The following is a 22,976-nucleotide window of genomic DNA, read 5'->3' as shown; positions in this document are numbered from 1 at the left end:
AACAATGACAGGGTTAAAGGAAGAAGACAGTTTGGGTCCGCTGAGGTGGTTTTAAGCATTTCTAGATCATGTTTAACACATTTAGACCTAAGAACGATTGTTTTCTGAAAAACCCAGTGGTTCTCAAACATTTTCATGTCAAGGATCCCCAAAAATATATGTAATTGGCCACTGACCCCCATCTGAAAATATGTTGTTCTAGGGACCCCCCCAGAAGCAAAGATTTGAGTTCAAAACGTTCGCTCTGAAAGAATATATATTCAAAGATTTGTGCCACATTTTCACAATTTTTCAAAAATAGCAGCTCTACAAGCTCGTAGCGCAGCACTCGGTGCCGCGCTACGAGCTTGTAGATCTGCTATTTTTCAATAGCTAAAGTACAACATAATGCTTAAAACACAAAGGGGTTCCCGCCCTGAATGGGTTTACTAGCATAGTGAATTTACTCTGCAATCCCTTTTAAAAACATTGTCTGTTACCGAAGCTCGTCGAAAGGATCAACCAAAGCCTCAGGAAATGGCTAATCATCACAAGGCCACAAACAAATTCAGTGTTGTGGTGTCTGTAAAGAGTACTGCTAAATCAGCACTTTTTCTCTGCTCCAGAGCAAAATTATCTTGTGTGTCAAAGCTGGTTAACTCATTAAGACCCGAGGCCGATTCTACAAAGGTCTTCTATATCCTAATCTAAATAAACCTAACGTTGCTATATCAGTGGTTCCCAAGCTTTTTCATGTCAAGGACCCCCAAAATGATATATATTTGGTCTCATTTACGAGCACAACTCGCCAAATTGCAAAGTGGTTGAGCCGAATATAAGCTTTTAACATTGGTCCGGTTGCTAAGCAACGCCTCTGTCACCTCCAGCACCAGGATATTTGGTCTTTGCACACGGCCCCATAGACTTCTGTTCAAAGTAGGATTTTCAACGCCTTATAACTCTGGAAATACGAGCGCTGTCCATGGTGATCGCCATCCATCCAAGGTTCAGATGTCATTTGTGATTTTTGTACCGCATCGCTCCCGACATGTTAACATTTCTGGCGAAAGATAAAGTGCGCGAGCTAATTCTAATCATAGCCGATCCTTAAGTTACAATGGTGGTCTTGAGGCTGGTAAACAGGAAATGAACATGAGGAAAAATCATAGAATCGGCTGGCAAGGCTTAGCTACACTCTGCTGCCACCTAGTGTGGCAAAAAAAAAGAGCTACAAATTTTAATAATGAAGTTTGTAGATTTTAGTATTATTTATTTCTTTATTTTTAGAATATTTTCTCCTAGAATGAAAAATGTATCATTTTCAGCATCGACGTCGCAATTTCACTACTGCACATCGCGAAGGACGCAATGCAGCGAAGGCAAACTGGGTCCGTTATTGTACAAAAAAGCTTTCACTTCTTGATAGAATATTAAAACTGGAAACGTTTTTTCATGACTAATCTGGAAGAAAAACAGTACAGTTCATCTGAATTATGAAACAACATAATTATTTAATGATGTCTTGGTAACTGGTTTTGCACGCACATTTCTGCATTGACAGCTAGAGCTGTCATTATGAGAGTATTGAACAACAACCCTCTAAAATCACCATATTCATTTCCTATTTCCAAATGGAGCCATTTAAAGTTCAGATATAATGCACCGTGAAATAATTATCTTGTTCTTTTTGTCAGGTGAAGCCTGGCCTATTTTCGTTCGGGTTGGCTTTGAGGACCTAGTTATGATTGGCTGCGAACCAATACTCTGAACCCATACTCTGAAACGTCGCTTAAGCCAATGGGAGTGCCTCCTAGGCCCTGAAAGGCCGCAACGTGGATGTGTTACAGAACAAAACAGTGATTGAACCAAAAAATGCACGTCGGAAACAAACGCAAACTACGGCCGCAAGGTTGTCACAGAGAAACATACACGTTAAAATAATAATAATAATAATTAATAATAATAATGGGGAAAAAATAACAAATAAAACTGGGACAGATGCACAACAGAGTGCTTGTTTCACCTGGCAGTTTAATGATACGTGTAGCATTCTTGTTTATATTGTAATACTTGTTACACTGAAATATCGCAATGTCAGTTAGTTTCTTCCAATATGGTTCAGCCCTAAATAATCTACACACATTGGGGACAGCAGGTTGAAGTGGCCAGTGAGTCACCTTGCCATTAGTAGGACCAGCATGTGCTGTTGCAATACTAATCTTCTGTGTTACGTGTGTTATAACAATGCACTTCAACGTGAAGGAGACATTATTGCACATTTATGCAGTGGTTCTTACGTTTTTTTGTGCCAAGGACCCCCAAATGTATGTTTTTGGTGTACAAGAGTGTCGCACAAAACTAGTGAAAATGGCAGATCTACAAGCTCTTAGCCTGGAAATCAGACGAATCTGCCATAGCAATAAACAAACCTGCCCTCTCTGACACTGCTCAGTTCTGATTAGATTTCTCTCCCTCTGAAGAAGTGAGGGACCAATCAGGAACCATGTACTGTATGTCAATATATCACCAGAGGCATTTTTTTAATCCGCCCTTTGGAAATACAGGTTGGTTCACAGTGATATTAGTTCGGCCATGCCAGGCTAACGAGCTCTGTAACACGTTGTGAGCTTGTAAATCGTCTATTTTCACTATTTTAACCCATTAAAACCGGTATCACAGCATCTGTGTCATTTTAGGTTTTTGTGTTGGCTATTCAAAAATACATCTGCTATTTTTGAACATTGTAGAAACATCTTGGAAGTGTGAGAACCACTGATTTTTGAAGTTATTTGTAGAATTGGCCTCAGGTCTTCATAAAATCATAATAAAAAAAGGAACGTTTGTTTTTAGGTTCCCACCCCGACGGCCACAATATATATAGTGTGTGTGTGTAAGTGGCGTTTAAGCATGGAAGGTGAGAGAGGGCAGGACGTGACTGTACGGTGCGCTGAGTCACTGCAGGTCAGCACTGAGGATGAGGCGAAGGCAACGCGGCTATTTATGGCCAGGAGGAAAGGCTAGAAGAGTCTGTTGAGAGAAACACCACCTGCTTCATCATCCTCTCATGTTTACCGCCCCTGTATCTGTCCCCTCCTTCCCCCCCTCTCTCTCTTTCTCTCTCTCTCTCTCTCTCAACCTCTGTGTCTCTCTCTCTTTCTCTCTCTCGTCCCTCTAGGTCGTAAGCAAGAGATCATCAAGATAACGGAGCAACTTATCGAGGCTGTCAACAATGGAGACTTTGACGCTTACACGTGAGTTTACAGCTAGTTCAATACGTTTCCCGCCGTGCCGCTGGAGTCGCGTCGCGTCCGGACTCGGGTGTTTTATTGGTGGTTTGAACCAAAGATGTTGCCTTGTCCGGGTTAGGGTTAGGGCTTATTACAGTTGGGTGCCACCGATATTGTCCCTTATCATTTGACCCATTTAGGCCTGACCTCAACATTTTAAAAAATCCTTCTAAATCCTCCAGTTTTCTGAAATAAATATTTTCACGATTTTTCAAAAATAGCAGACCTACAAGCTCGTAGCGCGCCACTCGATGGCGCGCTATGAGCTTGTAGATCTGCTATTTTTCAATAGCTAAATTATAACAATGTTTGAAACACCAAAAGGGGTTCCCGCCTGATGAATGAAGCAGTCGGTGCAACACGTTCACCCGAATGTCCTCTCAGGCTATGGCATCACATCACAACTGCCGCTATATAAAGAGGGAAATGTGCATCAGTTGTCTCAATAATCGAAACATGTTTTATTTGGTTGCTGAATGGGCCTAACAACACAGTTTTTCCGACATCGTCCCGCCCCCATCTGACTACATTGTCAGCGGTCTGTCTGATACAATAGCCTAGTTAGATTATTAGATCATTAGAAACTTGTACATTGGGTATTTTCAAAATGGCCTGTGTATATACTTTAGGTTTAATGTACTCATGTTGGCCTATAGTCACTTCTTCTGGGCTAGCAACACTGGCTAGGATGAAACTTTGATTTGATGAACCGTTATCTGTGTCCCATGGGTTCTGGAAGACCAGAGGCAGGATGTGAGACTCTTTAATTCCAATGGAGAAAGTGACCATGAGCACAGATTATGACCGTCATTCACTGAAGTAAATGTGAGCGCCTGACCGACGGCAGCATTTTGAGTCTGATCCGGATATTGAAGAGTCCTAGACCCGATATTTTGTCAAAAAGTGCAACATTTTCTAATAAATTAGAAAAATGTACTAAGTATAATTTACTTAACTAGCCCTTACCCGAGATACTACTGCGCCCTGGGTGCGTTTTCACATTTTTTATTCACTAATAAATTCATTATTAATCTATAATTTGTTAAATTGAAAAAAGGGCTTCGTTAAGACCTCCATATTATTATGGTCAATGCCTGTGTGAAAAGTGGGAGTGATTGGTGCAGGCAGTGAGGAGCTACGGCAGTGTTTCTGACACACATTCAGACATTCAGACACACATTTAGACATTTGGTTAATTATAGTATGATGATGATGATGATATGTTTTAAACATTATAGTATGATGATATGATTTAAACACTTAAGCCCTAATAAAAGAGAATTGTATGACATGCCCAAAGTATAGGGACAGAAAGTTTGAAATGATTGCAAACTTAACTACTGATACTGATTGACCAAAAGAAAGTCAAATAGGGACAAATGTATCGTAAATATTGGACCCATTCTCCACAAACCGCATAACGTTCTGAACAGATCTCACATTGATTATTAAATGTAATTGAACAGCCCTGCAGCTGTTGATTATTCGTCTTCAGACAGACAAATCAGGAGGAGATTCTCTTTGTTTTTCGAGACCTGTCTCGAAAAACTAAACGCAACAACACGCACTCTAGCCACACCGAAAGAGAAATCACCGGAAGACAGATGACATTGATTGATTGATGATACCTATCTTATCGATCGCGTTGTGCTAGTTGTCTACTATAAATCAACAAATCAGATAGACGTCGACTAGATGTAAATGAATGCGGAGGAAATCTGCCGTAACGGTGCACACGGTTCTCGTTCTTAAAAACGACGAGGAGTGGAATCTTTGATGATTAGAGTCCATCAGGGCTCTATACTAGTGACGTTTCTGTTTTACAGGGTTAGGGTCATGTTACATTAAAAATCTGCCATATACCCTGAAGAAGGCAGTTGTACTGCCGAAACGTTGGTTTTTACTCTGCATCCTAATAAATAATCGGCTCTTTGGCTATCAGTGTGTGCAGCCACTCTTTTGTCTTTTTAAGACTTAACTCTTTAGACATTAAAAATCTTGTAAGCTTGTCGGTCTGCTATTTTCTGCGAAAGGTTTCCCCACAAATTTTAAGTGGTTGAGATTCTTTGGTTGAACACTTGGATTTATGTTGAATACTTACTGACCTCTCACTTCCTCTCTGCTCTCTATTGCCCTACTGTCGTTTTTATCTCCAGGAGGATTTGCGATCCCGGCCTGACCTCCTTTGAGCCAGAGGCACTGGGCAACCTGGTGGAAGGAATGGACTTCCACAAGTTCTACTTTGAGAACCGTGAGTTATCCTACAACGCTGTGGTTCTAAAAAAAAAAGAAGACGAAAAGAAGATAATGCAAGAGATCGCCATACAAGAAGATTTGTGTTCTGCTATTTTTTTATTTAACTTTTTCGCTGCTATCTACGTTTATAAACGTAGCTAGGCTATCGGTACCTACTGGTGCTATCTACGTGTGTGTTCGTAGACAACCGTATACTCCATATATGAAAGCAGCGACCGTCTATTTACCTTTTACCATTGCTCCGGTTAGTATGGAGAGCCACCGTCTCCACCAGCTATGGGATTTTTGAATCCAGTTCCATCGAGCCTCCATTATAACAGGATTTTCAAAGCGCTGTACCTCAAAAGGTTCGAGAGCTGTCCATGGTGAGCCGCCGCGCACCCCGACGATCGTAAATCATTTGTGAGTTTGTACCGCATCGCTGAGCACACATAACGGGTCTGAGCTAATGCGAGTTTTCACTGTGCTCACAATAAAAGCCTGCACCTTCCGGAAAGGAAACAAGGAGTGTAGAGTTAGAGTGGACGCGTGGTATTCCTTAGTATGCTACCACCTATCGGCACAGAAAAAGTTGAAAAAAAATCTATATTGGGGAAATAGATCTACAAGCTCACAAGTCACATTGTGCCACGATGTGGGCTTGTATTGCTAAAGTTTTGCAAACTGTTGTGATAAACAATTTTTGCCGTCGGCCCCCTGGAGCCCTTTCAAGGCCCCCTGTGGCGGGGGGGCTGAGAACGACTGTCTTGCCAAAATGTGCCAAGCCGGGGTTAATTAACGTTTCTGCGCACGGCCTGCTCGGTCGGGGCCCATCGATGCTGCAGGGCTGGAGTTTGAGTGTCCTGCTCAGGGACACTCGGACACGTAGCCGGGCAAAGCCGAGGGTGGAAGGCAGCGATGACCTTCTGATTAGCAGATGGCCTCTCTACCCACTCAGCAGTACATACAGTATGGCCGCTCTCTGGAGACACGCTGTTGGCTCACGCACACTTTTCAAATGCTGTCGCCATGCAGTCTGTGCAACAGAAGCACTGTAAAAAACATTCCAATATGTTTTCTGCTATCTGTATTGTATTGTCTGTAGTATTACTGATGAATTGAGTACAAAGGACCACAATGGAAACAAACCCCTGGGGCTTTTTTATGCTCTTAGCATAAGCATAGCCTTTGACTGTACTACTGTACCTAGTGCTGTTACTAAGTGTGTCAAGTATTCAATCAATCAATATTCAATCAAAATACAAAGAAACTACTATACAGCGAATGCCCCCCCCTCCCCACACACACACACACACACACACACATATTTTCCCACTTTGGTGTCTCTGGCCATCTGTAAACGCATAATAAAATTTAGTACGCAGCAGCATTTGTAGGGTTTAAATGGCTAACCTTATAAGAACGAGAAGGGTGGGGATTTCCATGGACAATAAAATGTGGGCCTTTTGTTCAGTCCATCAAAGGAGGTCGATGAAAGTCACTTTAGTTTCCTTTGATGTGAGTGACAAATGACGTGACACTGTGTGTGCACTGTGCACGGCCCGGGGCTGGCCTGCGGTCTGGTCTGCACGTTTCAGTGCAGCCACAACAAACACACAGGAATGACAGGTACAGTCAATGCACGTATTGGCCAGCTGCACACACACACACACACACACACACACACACACACACACACACACGCACGTATGCTTAGTGCCTACAGGCCACACACAATAGAACCGTTCTCATACACACACACACACACACACACACACACACACACACACACACACACACACACAATACAGTGCTGGTGCAGTCAAACCATGCTCTGTCCAGTTATAGCATTAGAATATGGTAACAAGTATAACTCGTCAAGTTTAAACTAAGCTGATCAGGAGATCCTTAAGTTTAGTGTAGGACTGGGTACCATAATATGATAACCTTGTCATGGCACCAAAACGAACTGCCTATTGATTGACATCTTTATTGATCATGAAAAACATGTACCTGTATTCAACATTACATAACTTGGACCATCATAATCAAAAGGATAATCACAACAAAACTGACAGCTTGTTTTCCATTACGGTCCATTGTCTTAACAATTAAAGCAAATTAATCAATGCTACCCTCAACGCCATTGCCGTAGATCAATGGCAATTGCGCTTTTATAGAGCTTTCCATTGATCGAGTCATAATGCTACTCACGTTAGCATCGGGTTGCTAGCTGTTGTCATAACACTGGATCGCGCCGTCTTGGATCGTCGTCACCATAAACACCCATTATATCTGTTTCTTTCAATCGCCTGCATCTCCTATTCCTTGTACAAAACAAGGTTTATTCCACGGCAGGGAGCCGACGCTTTGATGCATTCCACTGCGCTCGGTTTGCTCCGTTTGATACACAGGACCTGACCACGCATCGTCCAACTTCCTAGTTTATGATCAACACCGGAAGTCTGGAAATGTGGCTTTTCAAAATAAGAGCTGAACTGGGAAAAATGCTGGTGTGAATTATATCATTTGTCAATAAATGCTAGCGCTGTAAGTGTTAACTTATCCTCCATAGTAGAACAGTGTTGCATGCCTTAGATTATACAACAGGTCGTTTCGAGGAAGCAATCTGATTGGTTGAAACGGCTTATAGCCGTGGATCAAACCAGCACCATCCCCAGAGCGCTAGCAAACTCGGTGGCTAGTCTAGCTAGTTTCTTGGGACATTTGTGGTCGTAGTGACTACATCTGTCATTAAAAAAATATATTTTTTCAGCAATTTTCTTAGTTTTAAGGGTAACTGTTATATATTACAATATTACACTCGAGGGTGTGGTTTAACGTGATTATTGCCACTTCAGTGATGCTTGCGGAACTCTACTTCGTCTCGTTCCTTACCGCATCACTGTCGTGGCAATAATCACGTTAACCCACACCCTCTTGTGTAATATTGCTTAAATAACTGAGCTACACGTCGGATTTAATTTATGCCAATTTCGTGTGATGCAATAGTCGCCAAGAACTGACATTTCAACTGCTGTGCTCTTTCATCTTAAAAGTTAATTTGAGATGAAAGAGCATTTGAAGTGGTCAAACTAGCTGCTCAATCTTCCACAAAATCCTAATGAATGAACCTTTTTTTTTTGGTAACCCATTTCTTCACCCAGTGTCAATTATCTAATGCAGAGGTTTTCAACTGGTAGTCCCACAGCGGTAGCCACACTAAATGCTGCTAAGAAATGATCCGTTACTTTGTTATTTTGTGCTGTTTCTAAGTTGAGTACAATCAGGGTTTGTGCAATAACTAAGGGTGTACTGTGCAATATATGTCGTGCAATAGGGATTTGTGCAATAACATGAAGTACGGTTATGTGTGTGTTTTGTTGTATTAGCTTTTATAGTTTTTTATATCTAGTTATAAATGCACTGATCTATCTATCTAAGGTATTGCATGTGGTCCCTGACCATGCATTTAGTAATGTAGGAAATTGAAGATTTGTTTTTATCAACCACTAGTTGAGAAACAGTGTGCTAAATGACCTGGTGAATGATGTATGATGACGTGACGTCAAAGTTGTCGTCATACACCAAGACGTCAAAGATGTTGTATTTCAAGGGAAAGTGTACCGGCTTGACTGGTTGAGTCACCATCGCATGTGTCTGCTTGCTCATACAAAAGTTACAATGAATCAGTTAGCATGAGTTTAGTATGGAAGGTTAAGAGTGGTTCTCAATCTTTTTTTGAGCTCTGGACCACTAGCATATGTCAGTTAAATAATGGCTGCTGTGTTAATTGTCTCCACCAGGCTCCAACATTGGCTTTCAAAGTTTGCAGGATTGTCCTGTTGTGAACAAAAAGCCTTAAATCATGAACGCAGCGTGCAATTTTCGTGAAATATTTCACAGACTTTCCTACTAGGCTGAGGAATATATCCCACCCTTTTCACATTGGCCTGTTATAGCGCCACCAAAAGGTAGATTTTTGCAAAACCCATTTTTGGAACAAAATGCCTCAAATCATCCAATTGTCATCCAAGGTGCAAGAAGAAATGGCACCCTTTTCACATTGGCCTATTATAGCGCCACCAGAAGGCCACAACCTGACCTGCCCTGGTGGAGACCTGTGCCCCGAGAGGCACTTTATCTTGTTCTTTCTGCGCCATCTATGAACATATTCGGACCCCCCCCCCCCCCCCCCCCCCCCCCGGCTAGGGTACAGCAGGTGCCAACTCTGTACATGTTCGTACCCCCCCGTATACTCCATATATGAAAGCGGCGACCGTCAATTTACCTATTTGCATTGCTCCGGATGCTATGCAACGCCTCCGTCCCCAACAGCTATGGGTTATTTCCATTGAGCCTCCATTAAAACAGGATTTTCAAAGCCCCGTATCTCTAAAGCTTTGAGCGATGTCCATGGTAATCTGTCGCGCATCCGTTTTCTGATTTCATTTGTGACTTTGTCTCGCATCGCTCCAGACATACTGTATAACCGTTTCTGGCGAGAGGTAAAGGGTATGCGCTAATGCTAATGACCACGCCTCACAACAACAGACCCCTTTTACCTGATAACCCGGAAATGAAAACGGAGGCTCGTACAATGGGACGCAATGGCTGGCACAGCTTATGCTACCACCTAGCGGGCAATAGAAGAGTTAAGGGCTTGATTTAATTCACCTCAAATGAACCAATTAAAGGACCACTTCACCACTTTTCAACTTCTCTTCCTATAATTGGTCCTAACTAATGTTCATGATAAAATACCACAATTTTTTCCTACTCAGTCTGTGTCTCATAGGAAGGCTGTGGGCAGTTCAGAAACCCGTCCACCAGTGACATCATCGATGGTGAATCCAAGCTAGAAACGGCAGGCTTTCTTTTCCTGAAAAGTTGCAATGCAAAAGTTGAAGCCATCGTTCTCACGATAATACAAATCTAAATATATTTTAAAACAAAGCTGCCTAATGATGATGTCACTGGTGGACGGGTGTCCGAACTACCCAAAGCCCTCCTATGAGACACAGACTGAGTAGGGAAAAAATGGGGGTGTTTTATCATGAACATTAGTGAGGACCAATTATATGAAGAGATGTTGAAAAGTGGTGAAGTGGTCCTTTAAATGAAGCCCTCAATATTTAATTTCCCCCCACACCATGCCCATATCCCCCCACCCAACACAACGGTCTTCCTTAGGTTGATTCTTAGTCAGGGTGGTGGTCCCTGGTTCATAATCAAACCCCTGATCTAATATAATCCTAGGCGCTACACTCCCTCTGCCAACCTGGGGAGAGCAACGGACTGACCTCATGCTTCCCTAATGAATGAATCCTAATTAAGCAAAGGTTAACACTCTGGCATCTGGCATTTTGTTTTAAAATACAAATTGACTATCCTATTTTGCTTTAATCCAAGAGAGAACATATAAGGCAAAGCTGAACAGCATCATTTATAAGGAATAATTCTGCCACAATTTCTCAATCAATTTGCAGTTGATTTCATCAACTATAACAATGACAAAAGATGCGCTGACGAAAACCAAATAAAAGCCAAGCTATGATGACTAAAGACTAAATATAGTAACAATTTCGTCAACAAATAAAAACTAGACTAAAATGTTAGGGAACGACTAATGCAGAAGAGATCCAGTAGAACTAAAAGACAAGTAATTTTATGTTTGGTTGCGATCGGGTGTTGAGCTCTTAAAATAGCAGACCTACAAGCTTATAGACCGGCTTATTTTCAGCATGCAACCAAGTGTAAAATCAGACATTACGACTCAGTCACGGCCCGCCAAAATAATCTTTTGACGACAAAATCAAGTGTACATTTAGTCAATCTAAATGGAAATGTATTTAAAAGACTGAGTATAAAACCAACACTGCTGGAACAAAATGCCCCAAGTCATCCAATTGTCATCCAAGGTGTAAATCAATAATTGTCCCCTCCCTCGGTTTATGTTATCCAGTGCTGAGCAAGAACAGCAAGCCGGTACACACCACCCTGCTCAACCCGCACGTGCACCTGATCGGAGAGGACGCCGCCTGCATCGCCTACATCCGCCTGACGCAATTTGTGGACTCCGTGGGACGCCCTCGCTCCAGCCAATCGGAGGAGACCAGGGTGTGGCATCGCCGCGACGGAAAGTGGCTCAACGTTCACTTCCACTGCTCGGGGGCGCCCGCCGCACCACTACAGTGATCCAGGTACACAGTACACACACGCGCGCTGAGAACCTTTTTATAGCGGTTACACGCGTCATCGTTGCTGTTGGGGCAGACACCTCGTATCTACAACCTTCGAGGCGTTGTGAGCTTGTAGATCGGCTATCACACAAAGATTTAGGTCACGGACCTCCTGTTGAAGACCCCTGCCCTACTTCATCATACAAGAGTGTCGCACAAAAGTAGTGAAAATAGCAGATCTACAAGCTCACAGCGTCTCGCACGGCGATTTTTTTACGTACAATAATAAAAAAGGAACGGTTTTGGACATACAAGATCTTCACCTGACAGCGACTATATATATATATATTATATATAAACAGGCTCAAATGAACTGGATGGGGGTTAATAATAATAATAATAATGAGGATGTGATTTACAAACCCACTCAAAATGCTTGTACCTTTTCACTGTGGCTGAGTTTGTCTGCCAGTTATCACTAACCAAACGAACTTCAGAGCATCTATTTTATTTTAGACAATATATACGTGTATTAAAGGTGGTGTAAGTGATATTTCTTTAAGAAATAAGTCTTAAATGGCTCTACATTTTGATAGTGATCATTGGGAGTTACTTATACAATTCAGGATTCTTAACAAACAACTTGAAACAAGTGAAATTGGAAGTGATGAAACAAAACAAAAATAGCGAACTGGACACCATAGCTGATGTATTATCTTTGTGTTGGTCTCTTTTCCTGATTGGACTGATTAGATCAACACAATGCTCTATAGGCTATAGCCTGGTATTTTTATTTGAATTCGATTTAGGTGGTGTGATCTCATTTCAAGAGACAAGAATATGAGAGAGAGAGACTCTTATTGGGGACCCATTTGAATGACCACATGTAGGTCCAAGGATCCACTACATTCAACATCACTGGATAAAACTGCTATCCTGACCTTGAAACATTTACTAAAGAGCTGGAGAGACCCTTGTACCGAACAAACACTCCCTAGCAATCTTTACTATTTTGAATAAAGTTAAACTGTAGAGATTTAACTATACAACAAGTAATAGCACTTACACCGCTTTTCAGAACAAAAGTTTTCTCGGCTGCTAACCATGCTAATAATGACCAAATATCTCCCCCTCTTCACCTCACCCCCCCACCCCATCCCACTTCCACCCCATCCCACAGTGGTCCTGAGCCTCCAGTCCACTGGAGCGTGTGTTTTGGGGGGCAGTTTTTTCGGCGAGCGTGTTTAAAGGGGCACGTCCTCTGCGTGGATTGGCTCAATGCCATAAGGAGCCCGGCCGGGCGAGAATCGCATCCCTCTCCACGACACCAACCAATCCCGTCCCTCCTTTGACCTGCTGGGGGCCGCCACACGGCCCCAACACAAAGGCAACCCGCCCCCATGGGATGATGCATGCATCTGGCGCCCCAAAATAAAGGAGGGCTGCGTCTTTGCCCTCTGACCCTCCCCCCCTGGCAGCCATCTTTTTTTTCTGCCCCGCGCAAGGTGAGACGACCCGGGGGTGGGGAGAGGCTTTAACAGTTGAACTTGTGACGGTTTATGAGTTTCTGAATATCCTGTGTAAATTATGACTAGATGTACAAGAAAAAAACACCACCAGAACCCAACTAAGCATTTATATTTACTACGTATGTTGGAGTATGAACAGAGGAGGGAGTAGCGGCTGAGGTATTGGACTTTGTTTTTTGTTTTGTTTTTTTGGCATCATGGGGGTCCTCCGGGCAGAAAGCATGACGCTGGATAATCCCGGAAAGTTGATGTATAAATGATAATAGGGAAACCTCTCTCCTCCCCCGCAAAAAAGCGAACGTCTAGAATCGGAGGGGGAGGGTGGAAAGGGAAAAATCACGTCAGTTCAATGGGAATGAGAGAACTTGACCACGTGAGCAAAAACTTGATATAAAGAAAGAAAAAAAAAGAAAAAAACATGGAGCACCAAAGTGTAGAACTTTAGGCTTTTTATGTGGTCATGTGTGTGTCGCGTTTTCGTTAACGTTTTCGTTTTTCCCGAGAGAAGCGAAGGAGGTCGCGGGGTTTCGCGTTCCAGATCGATTTATTTTGTTTGTTTGTTTTTTTAGGGTCCTGTCCCATATTGCGTTCCTGTGAATAAGCTGAGACGTTGCTGTCTTGACTAAAAAAAAACCTTGTGTCTGAGGCTACTTTTTATCGCGAACTGAGTTTTATTGTGCATAAGTACAAAGCTGCGATGCTGCTGCGCCGTACAATGTTTTTAGGTATGTCTGTATGCAGTGTATGGAGAGAGAGAGACAGTTTCCGGGAAAGGTGTCTGCGTTTTGCATGTTTTCCCGCCATCTCTCCCTTTGCTTTGGCCCTTCTTTCTCCCTCTCTTTCTTTCTTTCTTTTTCCCGCTCTTTCTCTCTTTACTCCCGCCTTCTTCTTAACCCCTCCCACCCCACCCCACCCCCCCACCCTTACCTCTTCCCCATAGCTTTCTGCTCTTAAAGGCCTGGCGGTTTGTTTATAATGCCTGTGTACATACAGTGTATGTACAGGGTTATGTAGAAAGGTGTAATATATGTACATGCATCAAGAGACTCATCCTGTGCACCCGGTCGTGGGAACCCCACCTCATAAACCCCCATGACCTTATGACCTTACCCCCCCACCTCCCCCCCCCCCCCACACACACACACACATCCACGATAGCCTGTTGTTGTTTATGATGACCTTAAGATTTTGGTTTGGGCCCAAGAGCGTTAAAAAAAGAAAAGAGAAAAAATACATATTTTATAGATCTTGGACATTTTTGAACACTGCATAATTTAAGAAACTGTTACTGCTCTTCCTGTTACACACACACACACACACACACACAGTACCAATGTCACGGACACACGACTGTTTTCAGCCTGAGAAGTGAATGAATGGAGAAAAAAATAAATAATAAGACAGGTTTGAATTAAAAGAAAAGGAAAAAAAGAGAGAAAGATCTTCATCATCACCGCCTGTGTCGTCCACCACAGACACACCCCAAACACAAACACCCCTCAGTCACTCCTGACCTCGCAAAAACGCATGCGAGTCGTCCTCACCTCCCTCCCTCCCCCTCCCCCCTCCCCCCTCTCCATTGCGGTAGATATAACATATCACGCCTGTTGTTTATGTGTTAGGCTTTGTGACATATCTGCAACCATTGCCTTTGTGTGACCATGGCGTTACCCCCCCCCCCCCCCCCCTCCCGCTGTGCTACTTGACTGTCTCCATTCGTGCGTCCGTCCAGTTGTTACCTGGCCCTGCAGTATATCTCCCTACGTACGTACGTTCGATGATGATCGCCTTCCCCCTGCCCTTATCCTTGGAAAAAAAAGCTAAGCAAAAAAAAAAAAGGCTTTGTTTGTTTGTAACTCTCTCGTTTTGCGCTCTATTCCTTCCGGTGTTAACTTGGTTTTCGAGTTTTGTTGTCGCTCTTGCTGTTATAACTGTCGTTTGCCGTTTGGTAATTTTTTACTGCTCAGCCAAGCTAGAGTTCTGCACTCTTCTCCCCCCCCCCCCCCCCCAGTTCTCGAACACACACACACACACACACACACACACACACACGCACGTACGCACGCACACTCAAAACGGGGGGGAAACAAGATGGAGATAAAAGACGAACAATGCATAATTCTGAATGATCCGGATGATTGATTAGGGCTATTAATTATTTATTGACATAATCAAACCCTCAGTGTTTCTTTAAAATGCGTGGCCTGCTCAGTTAAAAAGAGTAGTTCCAAAAGAAAAAGAAAAAAAAAAGACGGAGAGAGAGGGAGAGAGAGACAGTTGGCACGTTGTGAGACCTTACACCGCAGAAGCCAGAGCGGGAGACCCTAGTTATATGCATGTTTCAGTTAAGCATTTCTACCATGTACCTACCTAAATAAGGATGGGGATAGTGTTTATATAATATATAACCATATTTGCATCTTTGAAATGAGACCTTCCTCCATCCAGAATGTTGAATAGGTGACATGAACAATTTAAAAAGCAAAGACAAAAAAAAGAAACTCGCAAAAAAAAAGAAAAGAAAAAACCTTAATTTTAAAAAAAGGATACAGGAGCCGTAGCTTGGCATTGAGGCCGTCGATGTTAGCATTTTCCCTGCGTTGTAATGATTAGGGATGGGACGATGTGAGAGTTACGTGTCAAGATTTGACGATATTATCGCGATGATCAAAATATGCTTAAAACTTAAAATGGCACGTTTGTTAACCACTTGAATACCCAGCATCCCTGTTCTGCGATAAGCATTTGCCAAAAATAGCAGATCTACAAGTTGCATTGCAACGCGTTGTGAGCTTGTAGATCTGCTATTTTTGGTGACGTTTTATCTAGCATAGAGGGTTTAAGTGGTATATATGCTGAATTTGCAGCTCAACAAAAGCTAATTCATCCTATATGACGTATGACAATTTCACTATAAATTTAAATCTCTGCGGTAGGATTATTGTGAGCGGTTTCTTATCACGAACTATAACTATCATCGTCCCATCCCTAGTAATGATATACTATTTGGGCTGCGCTTTCTCCCCCAGCCTTCACAAGGATGCTGGAGTTTTTTGCATGATCATGATGTACAATGAAATACAAACCATGAATTGACGACTATCAAGTGTTTGTCTGAGTGTTAGTTGGTCTTCATCATAGCTTTGTTATTCTTCGAACTTGGATCTTGAAAGTATTTAATAAAAATACTATTTCAGCACTGTTTTGTCTCTCAAGGCTGATTGTGTTTTTCTTTTATACATCACACACTTCTTTTTCCACCGCCTCCGTCCGCTGTGCCTCTCTGTGTGAAACGAGGCCTACTTCATAGTCATCATTCCAGTCGTGTTTCAAACAAAACAGTTGTCAGGCAACCGTTTTGTTTCTTTGTCTGATAATGATCTTGTTTGAAAGGTAGCTAAGTCTTTTGGAAGGCCTACCGCGTCCTCTCCCCCGGCGGACCTACCGGTTTGCCAGAACTTTACTAATAAATCAAGCTAGTTTTTCCCCCATTTATGGCGTAGCAGACTATTCATCCGCTGCAACGTCCCTTGTTCACTCAAATATTTTACCTATGTGATAAGCCACCAGTATCCGTTTCAAAGCCAAATTTCATTTATTTTACTTTCCCTGATTTCTTTCTCGAGAAGGAAGCGGCTACCGGACCCAAAATCTGAGCAGATTGTAAACTTGTTTAATACGACGATACGCGTTGTTTTATCTCGTCAGCTGGGCAGTCACGACCCAAGCTTTGACCTCAACTGCATCAAACCTATTCTGTGCAGGTCACATTAAGCGAACATTCGGCGGAAATCGCACATCTACAAAGCTCGTCCTTGTAGATCGGCTATTTTCAGCAAAGAGACTCTGTACAGCAGTGGTTCTCCACCTGTGGCCTGTGGGTCGGGACTCCCAGTGGGGGATTTTTGAGGGGTCACCAGATGATAGTAAAGTGACAATTTCAGAACTTTTAAGACCTTTTTAATAAAAATGAGAGAAATGACCATTACTGCATCAAAAGTAATCAACAAACTACTATAAAAACTGGTCAAACATTGTCCAGATTTTCAAATGATATACAAAAGAATATATATATATATATATATATATATATATACATACATACATACATACATACATACATACACACACACACACACAAATATTTTGAAAATAGCTGATCTACACAGCTCACAGCGCCTTGTGTGAGCTTGTAGATCTGCTATTTTCACAATATTCTTCACAATTTTTAGCTGGTGTAGATTGGAAAAATTAGGGATCTCTTAGGGGGCGGGGGAACCCCTATCAAAGAAGTATAAAGGGTTTAAGTCGTAAATAAGATGAGCGGATCGTTCGTCCCGCTCCATTAACACTGTTTAACACAAAGCTTATACCTTGTTTATATCCCTGCTGCCAAGCTAGCACGCTGAATGCCACACATCGCTACTGTACCCTCCGACAGGCTGGTTGGTCCTAAACAGACCTGCCTATCATCACATAATTCACATGATTCAGTCTTGATTATGTACACAGCCTAGGTTACATAGTTACATGGCTGCAAACATACATATGGGAGTCAACAGCTCCTGTTCTCTCAAACAGTGCTGGAAAGGAACAGAGTACTTCTCGTTTGCTGTCGGGCAGTAACCTCTTATCTCCGTAGTTTAGCTTTTTCTGTGTGCGTGTGTTTTTTGTGTGTGTAAATTAACGGCATACTACTGTGTCACACAAGAGCATCAAAAGTAGCTTCGAAATGTGGCGTCAAGCGACATGTTTTGAGCTTGTAAATCGTGCTTTTGCCTTTTTATCCTGTAAAGTACACTATCAGTTTTGTACATAATGAGGATTCCTCCCGACAGACAATTTACTCAAGGACTATACTTACTGTACTGAGTAGGCTTATGTCCATTTTTCAATACTTTCTACTCCACTACATCTCAGAGGCTAGATTTGTGCTTTTTATTCCACTACAAATAATTGAAAACTGTTACTAGTTATTTTGAATTATGTAGATTATTTTATGACAAAACATACATTAACCAATTGAATCCTATTTCATACTTACCGTTAAGCTATTGGAATTCGAATATTAGCCATTCTACAAGCTCCCAACACGTCTATGTGAGCTTGTAGGTTGGCTATTTTCAAAAGATTCAGACACATTTTGAAACCTTTTGGGGAAGGGGGGGGGGAGACTTTAAGTACATTTTCATTCCAATGCTTTTGTACTTTTACTCAAGTCATGTCTATGTACTATTGCTACTTTTACTTAAAGGAGTAGTTCACCTAAATAATTACTTATTTTCTATCCATCACACACCCCATGTACCCTTGAATTCATGGAGATGTTTTTGTTTTTTGTCACATTCCTTAGCCAATAATTTGATGACCCGCCAAGTCTCCGATAGGAGACACTATAGGCTCTATGCACACAGAATAACTCCCTACTTCCGGCCCCCTTACCTACTTCCTTCACAGGTGTTACCGATGACACTAATGAAGGCTCTGTTCCATTCTGGCCAAACAGTCAGGGTGCTGATATTGTGCATGCTGGGTCAATAGAAACACTGCTACAGCAGTGAGCATGTACAAATAGCATGTACATTAACATTTGTACACTGTCAGAGTTATGGGGGTCCTTGGATTAAATTAAAAGGTTTGAGAACCACTACACTAAATGGAGGCCTTAATTAGTATCATCGGTATAGCACCTGTGGAGGAAGTAGGGAAGGGGCCCGGAATTAGGAAGAGTTCTGTGAATGCAGCATTATTCTGGGATCTCCTACTGACCAGTCAAACATTTTTAGTACTTCACCCACGGCTGCTCTCAGTCAGCGCTCTCATGTTAAGACTCATTAAAGCACAGTGGAGTGGTGAATAATGCTCCAAACTTATTTAACAAAGGTATCGTGGGCTTATTCATGATTTATAGGTTTATTTTAAGGTGTGTGTGTGTGTGTGTGTGTGTGTGTGTGTGTGTGTGTGTGTGTGTGTGTGTGTGTGTGTGTGTGTGTGTGTGTGTGTGTGTGTGTGTGTGTGTGTGTGTGTGTGTGTGTGTGTGTGTGTGTGTGTGTGTGTGTGTGTGTGTGTGTGTGTGTGTGTGTGTGTGTGTGTGTGTGTGTGTGTGTGTGTGTGTGTGTGTGTGTGTGTGTGTCCCTGAGATGTAGGACAGGTCCCTCAGGTTCCTTTTTGCTCCATGTGATTAATGAGGCAGACTTCCAACGGCAGGTTAACGTCCAACTCACGCTTCTTTTCCCTCAAAGACATGAGGACTTGGAAACTGTCACAGTCTCTCGTTATCCTCCTCTAATCCCTGGACGTCCCTCTGTCACTGGCTGCCACCCGGAGAGAACGCTGACCCTAGAACACTACTGCTTCAAGTAATCAACAAACTATACTATAAAACTGGTCAAACATTGGCTAAATTGTCAAATAATATTGAGGTAAAATAAATAAGTAGCTGATCTACAAACTCACGATTCCTCGCAAGGCGTTGTGAGTTTGTAGATCAAAAATAGCCTAAGCATAAATATATGGTTTAAGTGGTTAATCTGTTCTGTAATAATTCTACAAAGTAAACTAGCCAATGTTTTCGAACGTAGTGGAGTAAAAAGCACAATATTTGCCCCTGAGACGTATTGTGGAGTAGAAGTATCAAGTATTGAAAAATGGAAATACTCCAGTAAAGTAAGTACCTCAAAATTGTATTAAAGTACAGTACTCAAGTAAACGTACTTGGCTATTTTACAACACTGCAACCCTAGACGCCAGTATCCCCTTTTCCCTGATTTCTGATTCCAAGTACTTTAACCCAAGCGCAACAATTTGCCTAGAAAACTGCAAGAAGAAAACCATAAGCTAGCAGTGGTTTTCAACCCTTTTCATATCAATCTTTTTTGATTTCATCATCATTTATAAGGCATTTGAGCTACGGACCACCATTTGATGAGATTTAGCCACAATTCCATTCTGTACTGATGTTTGGTACCATTAGGAGAGATAACAGGCAAACGTTGATCAAAATAATTCTTATACATGATCTTAACTGTGTAGACTTCTTGTAAATTAAGTAATGCAGATGTTTAACAATAATTTAACTCTTGAGACCATAAAATAAAACACTAAACACATTTTACACTCAAGAGTTAAAGATCTATTAGGGTCCATTTGGTTACCAACACTATCATTTAGCTGAGAACCACCTGGAACGCCCGGACCACTGGTTGAGAACCACTGAGCTACAGAGCTAGCATAATGATACCATGAATGAATGATAGCCATAGCTAGCATAATGTTTCTATGAATGAATGATAACCCACCTATATGAAGAATATATAGGTATATAAACCAGTAAGACGCCTGAGGGCGAGAAGCGAGGTCATATATGGAGCGTGTCTTGAGTGTACAGGGTGCTGGAATGTCAGAACAGGTCAGCTCCATATGGAGATCTAAGGGTGGCAGCGGGGGCAGTGTCTTGAGTGTACAGGGTTTGATGAGGGCCCAGGTAGGGCCGGGCCTTAATTTTCGGGCCTGTTGAGAACTCTAGTTTTCGCCAGCTGCCAGGCGTGGCTGCACAAATAACTTTGGGGCAGGCCCGTCTTCTAGAGTTTAAATGTTTAAAGTTTAAATATATCCATATACTAATATTGATGACATCAGGTATCTCCATATATGGGCTTAATTGCAACAGGTATGGACAAGAGTTCATGGCCAGGGTTCATGGCCATATATAGCGTCTCTTGGAGACGTGACTAGACGTGAAATTGCGTGACCATATAATATATATGGGGACATTCCCGTATATGGGCTTAATATCCCTGATTATGTCATAGTGATGTCACGAGACCTAGGCACAATATATGGGGGCTTTCCCCATGTATGGGGATAATGATGATGTCGTAGTGATGTCACGAGACCTGGGCACAATATATGGGGGCTTTCCCCATGTATGGGAATTTTAATATCATCCCTGATGATGTCACGAGACCTGGCCACAATATTGTGAGTGACGATTGTCAGTGACAGATTGAGTGACGTGATGTGAGTGACGTGACAAAAACGCAAGGTTTCATAGTTATCTGCGACCTTCAGTTGCAATAAGAAATTGAGTGAAAGAGTTTCGGTTATATCAGTGACTCCAGGGCAGATTTATTTTTAAACCGTGGCTATTCATATTTCAGTGAGTCCAGTTATATGATGTCAATATTCACAAATAATGTGCAAACAAAATACTCTTACGTACCCCCTGATGTACTTTCTGTACCAACATTTTGGTACACACTACAAATCCCCAGCTAAATTATTGATAGAAACCAAATGACCGTCATACTGTAGGTCCATTTGGTTCCCATCAATAATTTAGCTGGTAACTCTCCCCCCCAAGGACCCCTGCGGGGTCACTGGACCCCACTTTGAGAAACACCGGATAACAGAAAAGAGCTCCTCACTGGCTGCATTTTAATGACTTTTCCGATCTTTGCAGTGCAGACGTCTGTGCTGAGGATGGAGGATGGTTCAGATATGAGATGACAACAAAGTAAGTTGTCAGGTCCTGACGGGGGGGGAAAAGCTATGCAAACGTGATTTCCAAACCGTGATGTCATGCTTCAAACGGCTAAACTGTGTTTGATCGCTGTATTGTTTTAACGGTTGCATTAATCCATTGAGACCTGGAACGCATCCATGTCACGTTAGCGTTTAACCACATTAACCATTAACCCGTTTTGGTGTTTTAAACATTGTTATAATTTAGCTATTGAAAAATAGCAGATCTACAAGCTCATAGCGCGCCACCGAGTGGCGCGCTATGAACTTGTAGGTCTGCTATTTTTGAAAAAATGTTAAAATGTGCCTCAAATCTTTCCGAAAATTGTCATGATTTAGAAAACTTTTTTTTTTAAATTTCGACGTCAGGCCTGAATGGGTTAAATCAATCGGGCCTAAAATGCCACCGTAGTACTTCCATTTGTTCCCACAGGGTTGAGTGTCTATGAGGAATATGTAAAGGCGAAAAAGAGTATACAAATAGAACCAAATGCACACGTCATATACATCAGGGGCAGATCAATTATGTCCGTACATGGACAAATGTGTCTGTGGCTAGACATGGCCTTATCCGTGGCCAATTCTAGATTTCAGTTTCACACACCATTAGGCCTATAATGTTCCTATTTTGACCATAAGACCAAATTACTGAATGTCTTGAGAATATGACACTGATCTACTAACTACTGTATGACACATTCCGCTGACTTGGGCTTCGTACACACCTTTCGGACACATTGATCTGTCCGACCGACCACTGATTACATTTTTATGATTTGATGCCTCCATGTCCCACAATGCTTTGCGCGATTTGGGCGGTGCTACGATAGGCGGAAATAGATGCACATATGTTCAGTGTAGTTTTCTTGACTGCAGCAGCAGCTAGCGGTAGTTTTGTCGAGGCCGTTTTTCACACTCAAAGTTCACTTTTGATTTTGGTCCGTTTGGTGTTCACACTGGACTTTGTAAAGCGTACCAAATATGTAAACAAATGACACGTGGACATGTTAAGCGAACCAAATAGTGAAAAAAAGAAAAGAGGTCATTTTGCGACGGAGGGAAAAATAACATGAGGGGGTGCGGGAAATCACTGTCTACAATTTTTGGGCGCAACCTTCAGTCACACAGAGAGAAGAGAACAGCAACATGAATCATGATTGCAGCAACAACTTGAAATTGCATTAATTCTTAATAATTATTTTATTAGCCAAATAAGACAACAGATGAACAGAGGAGCAGGT

At 42.2% G+C, this 22,976-nt stretch overlaps 1 protein-coding gene across 11 annotated transcripts in view; it reads left to right on the top strand.

Annotated features, from left to right (window-relative positions):
* LOC306915667 (calcium/calmodulin-dependent protein kinase type II subunit gamma) overlaps positions 1 to 16,414 on the top strand; it is an 86,838-nt gene extending 70,424 nt beyond the window's left edge. For all 11 annotated transcript variants that reach the window (XM_079493160.1, XM_079493157.1, XM_079493158.1 and 8 more), the window contains 4 exons: positions 3,155 to 3,230; positions 5,423 to 5,517; positions 11,467 to 11,704; positions 12,864 to 16,414. In XM_079493160.1, coding sequence (XP_079349286.1) covers positions 3,155 to 3,230; positions 5,423 to 5,517; positions 11,467 to 11,699 — 404 coding nt within the window. In that variant the 3' untranslated portion in view covers positions 11,700 to 11,704; positions 12,864 to 16,414. The remainder of the gene's footprint in view (positions 1 to 3,154; positions 3,231 to 5,422; positions 5,518 to 11,466; positions 11,705 to 12,863) is intronic.
* The last annotated feature ends 6,562 nt before the right edge of the window (positions 16,415 to 22,976 follow it).

The sequence above is a fragment of the Electrona antarctica genome (assembly GCF_951216825.1).
Source record: "Electrona antarctica genome assembly, chromosome: 22".
In the NCBI taxonomy this organism is placed as follows: Eukaryota; Metazoa; Chordata; class Actinopteri; order Myctophiformes; family Myctophidae; genus Electrona; species Electrona antarctica.
Note: the sequence above shows the minus strand (reverse complement) of the source record. Positions and strands in the feature narration are given on the sequence as shown.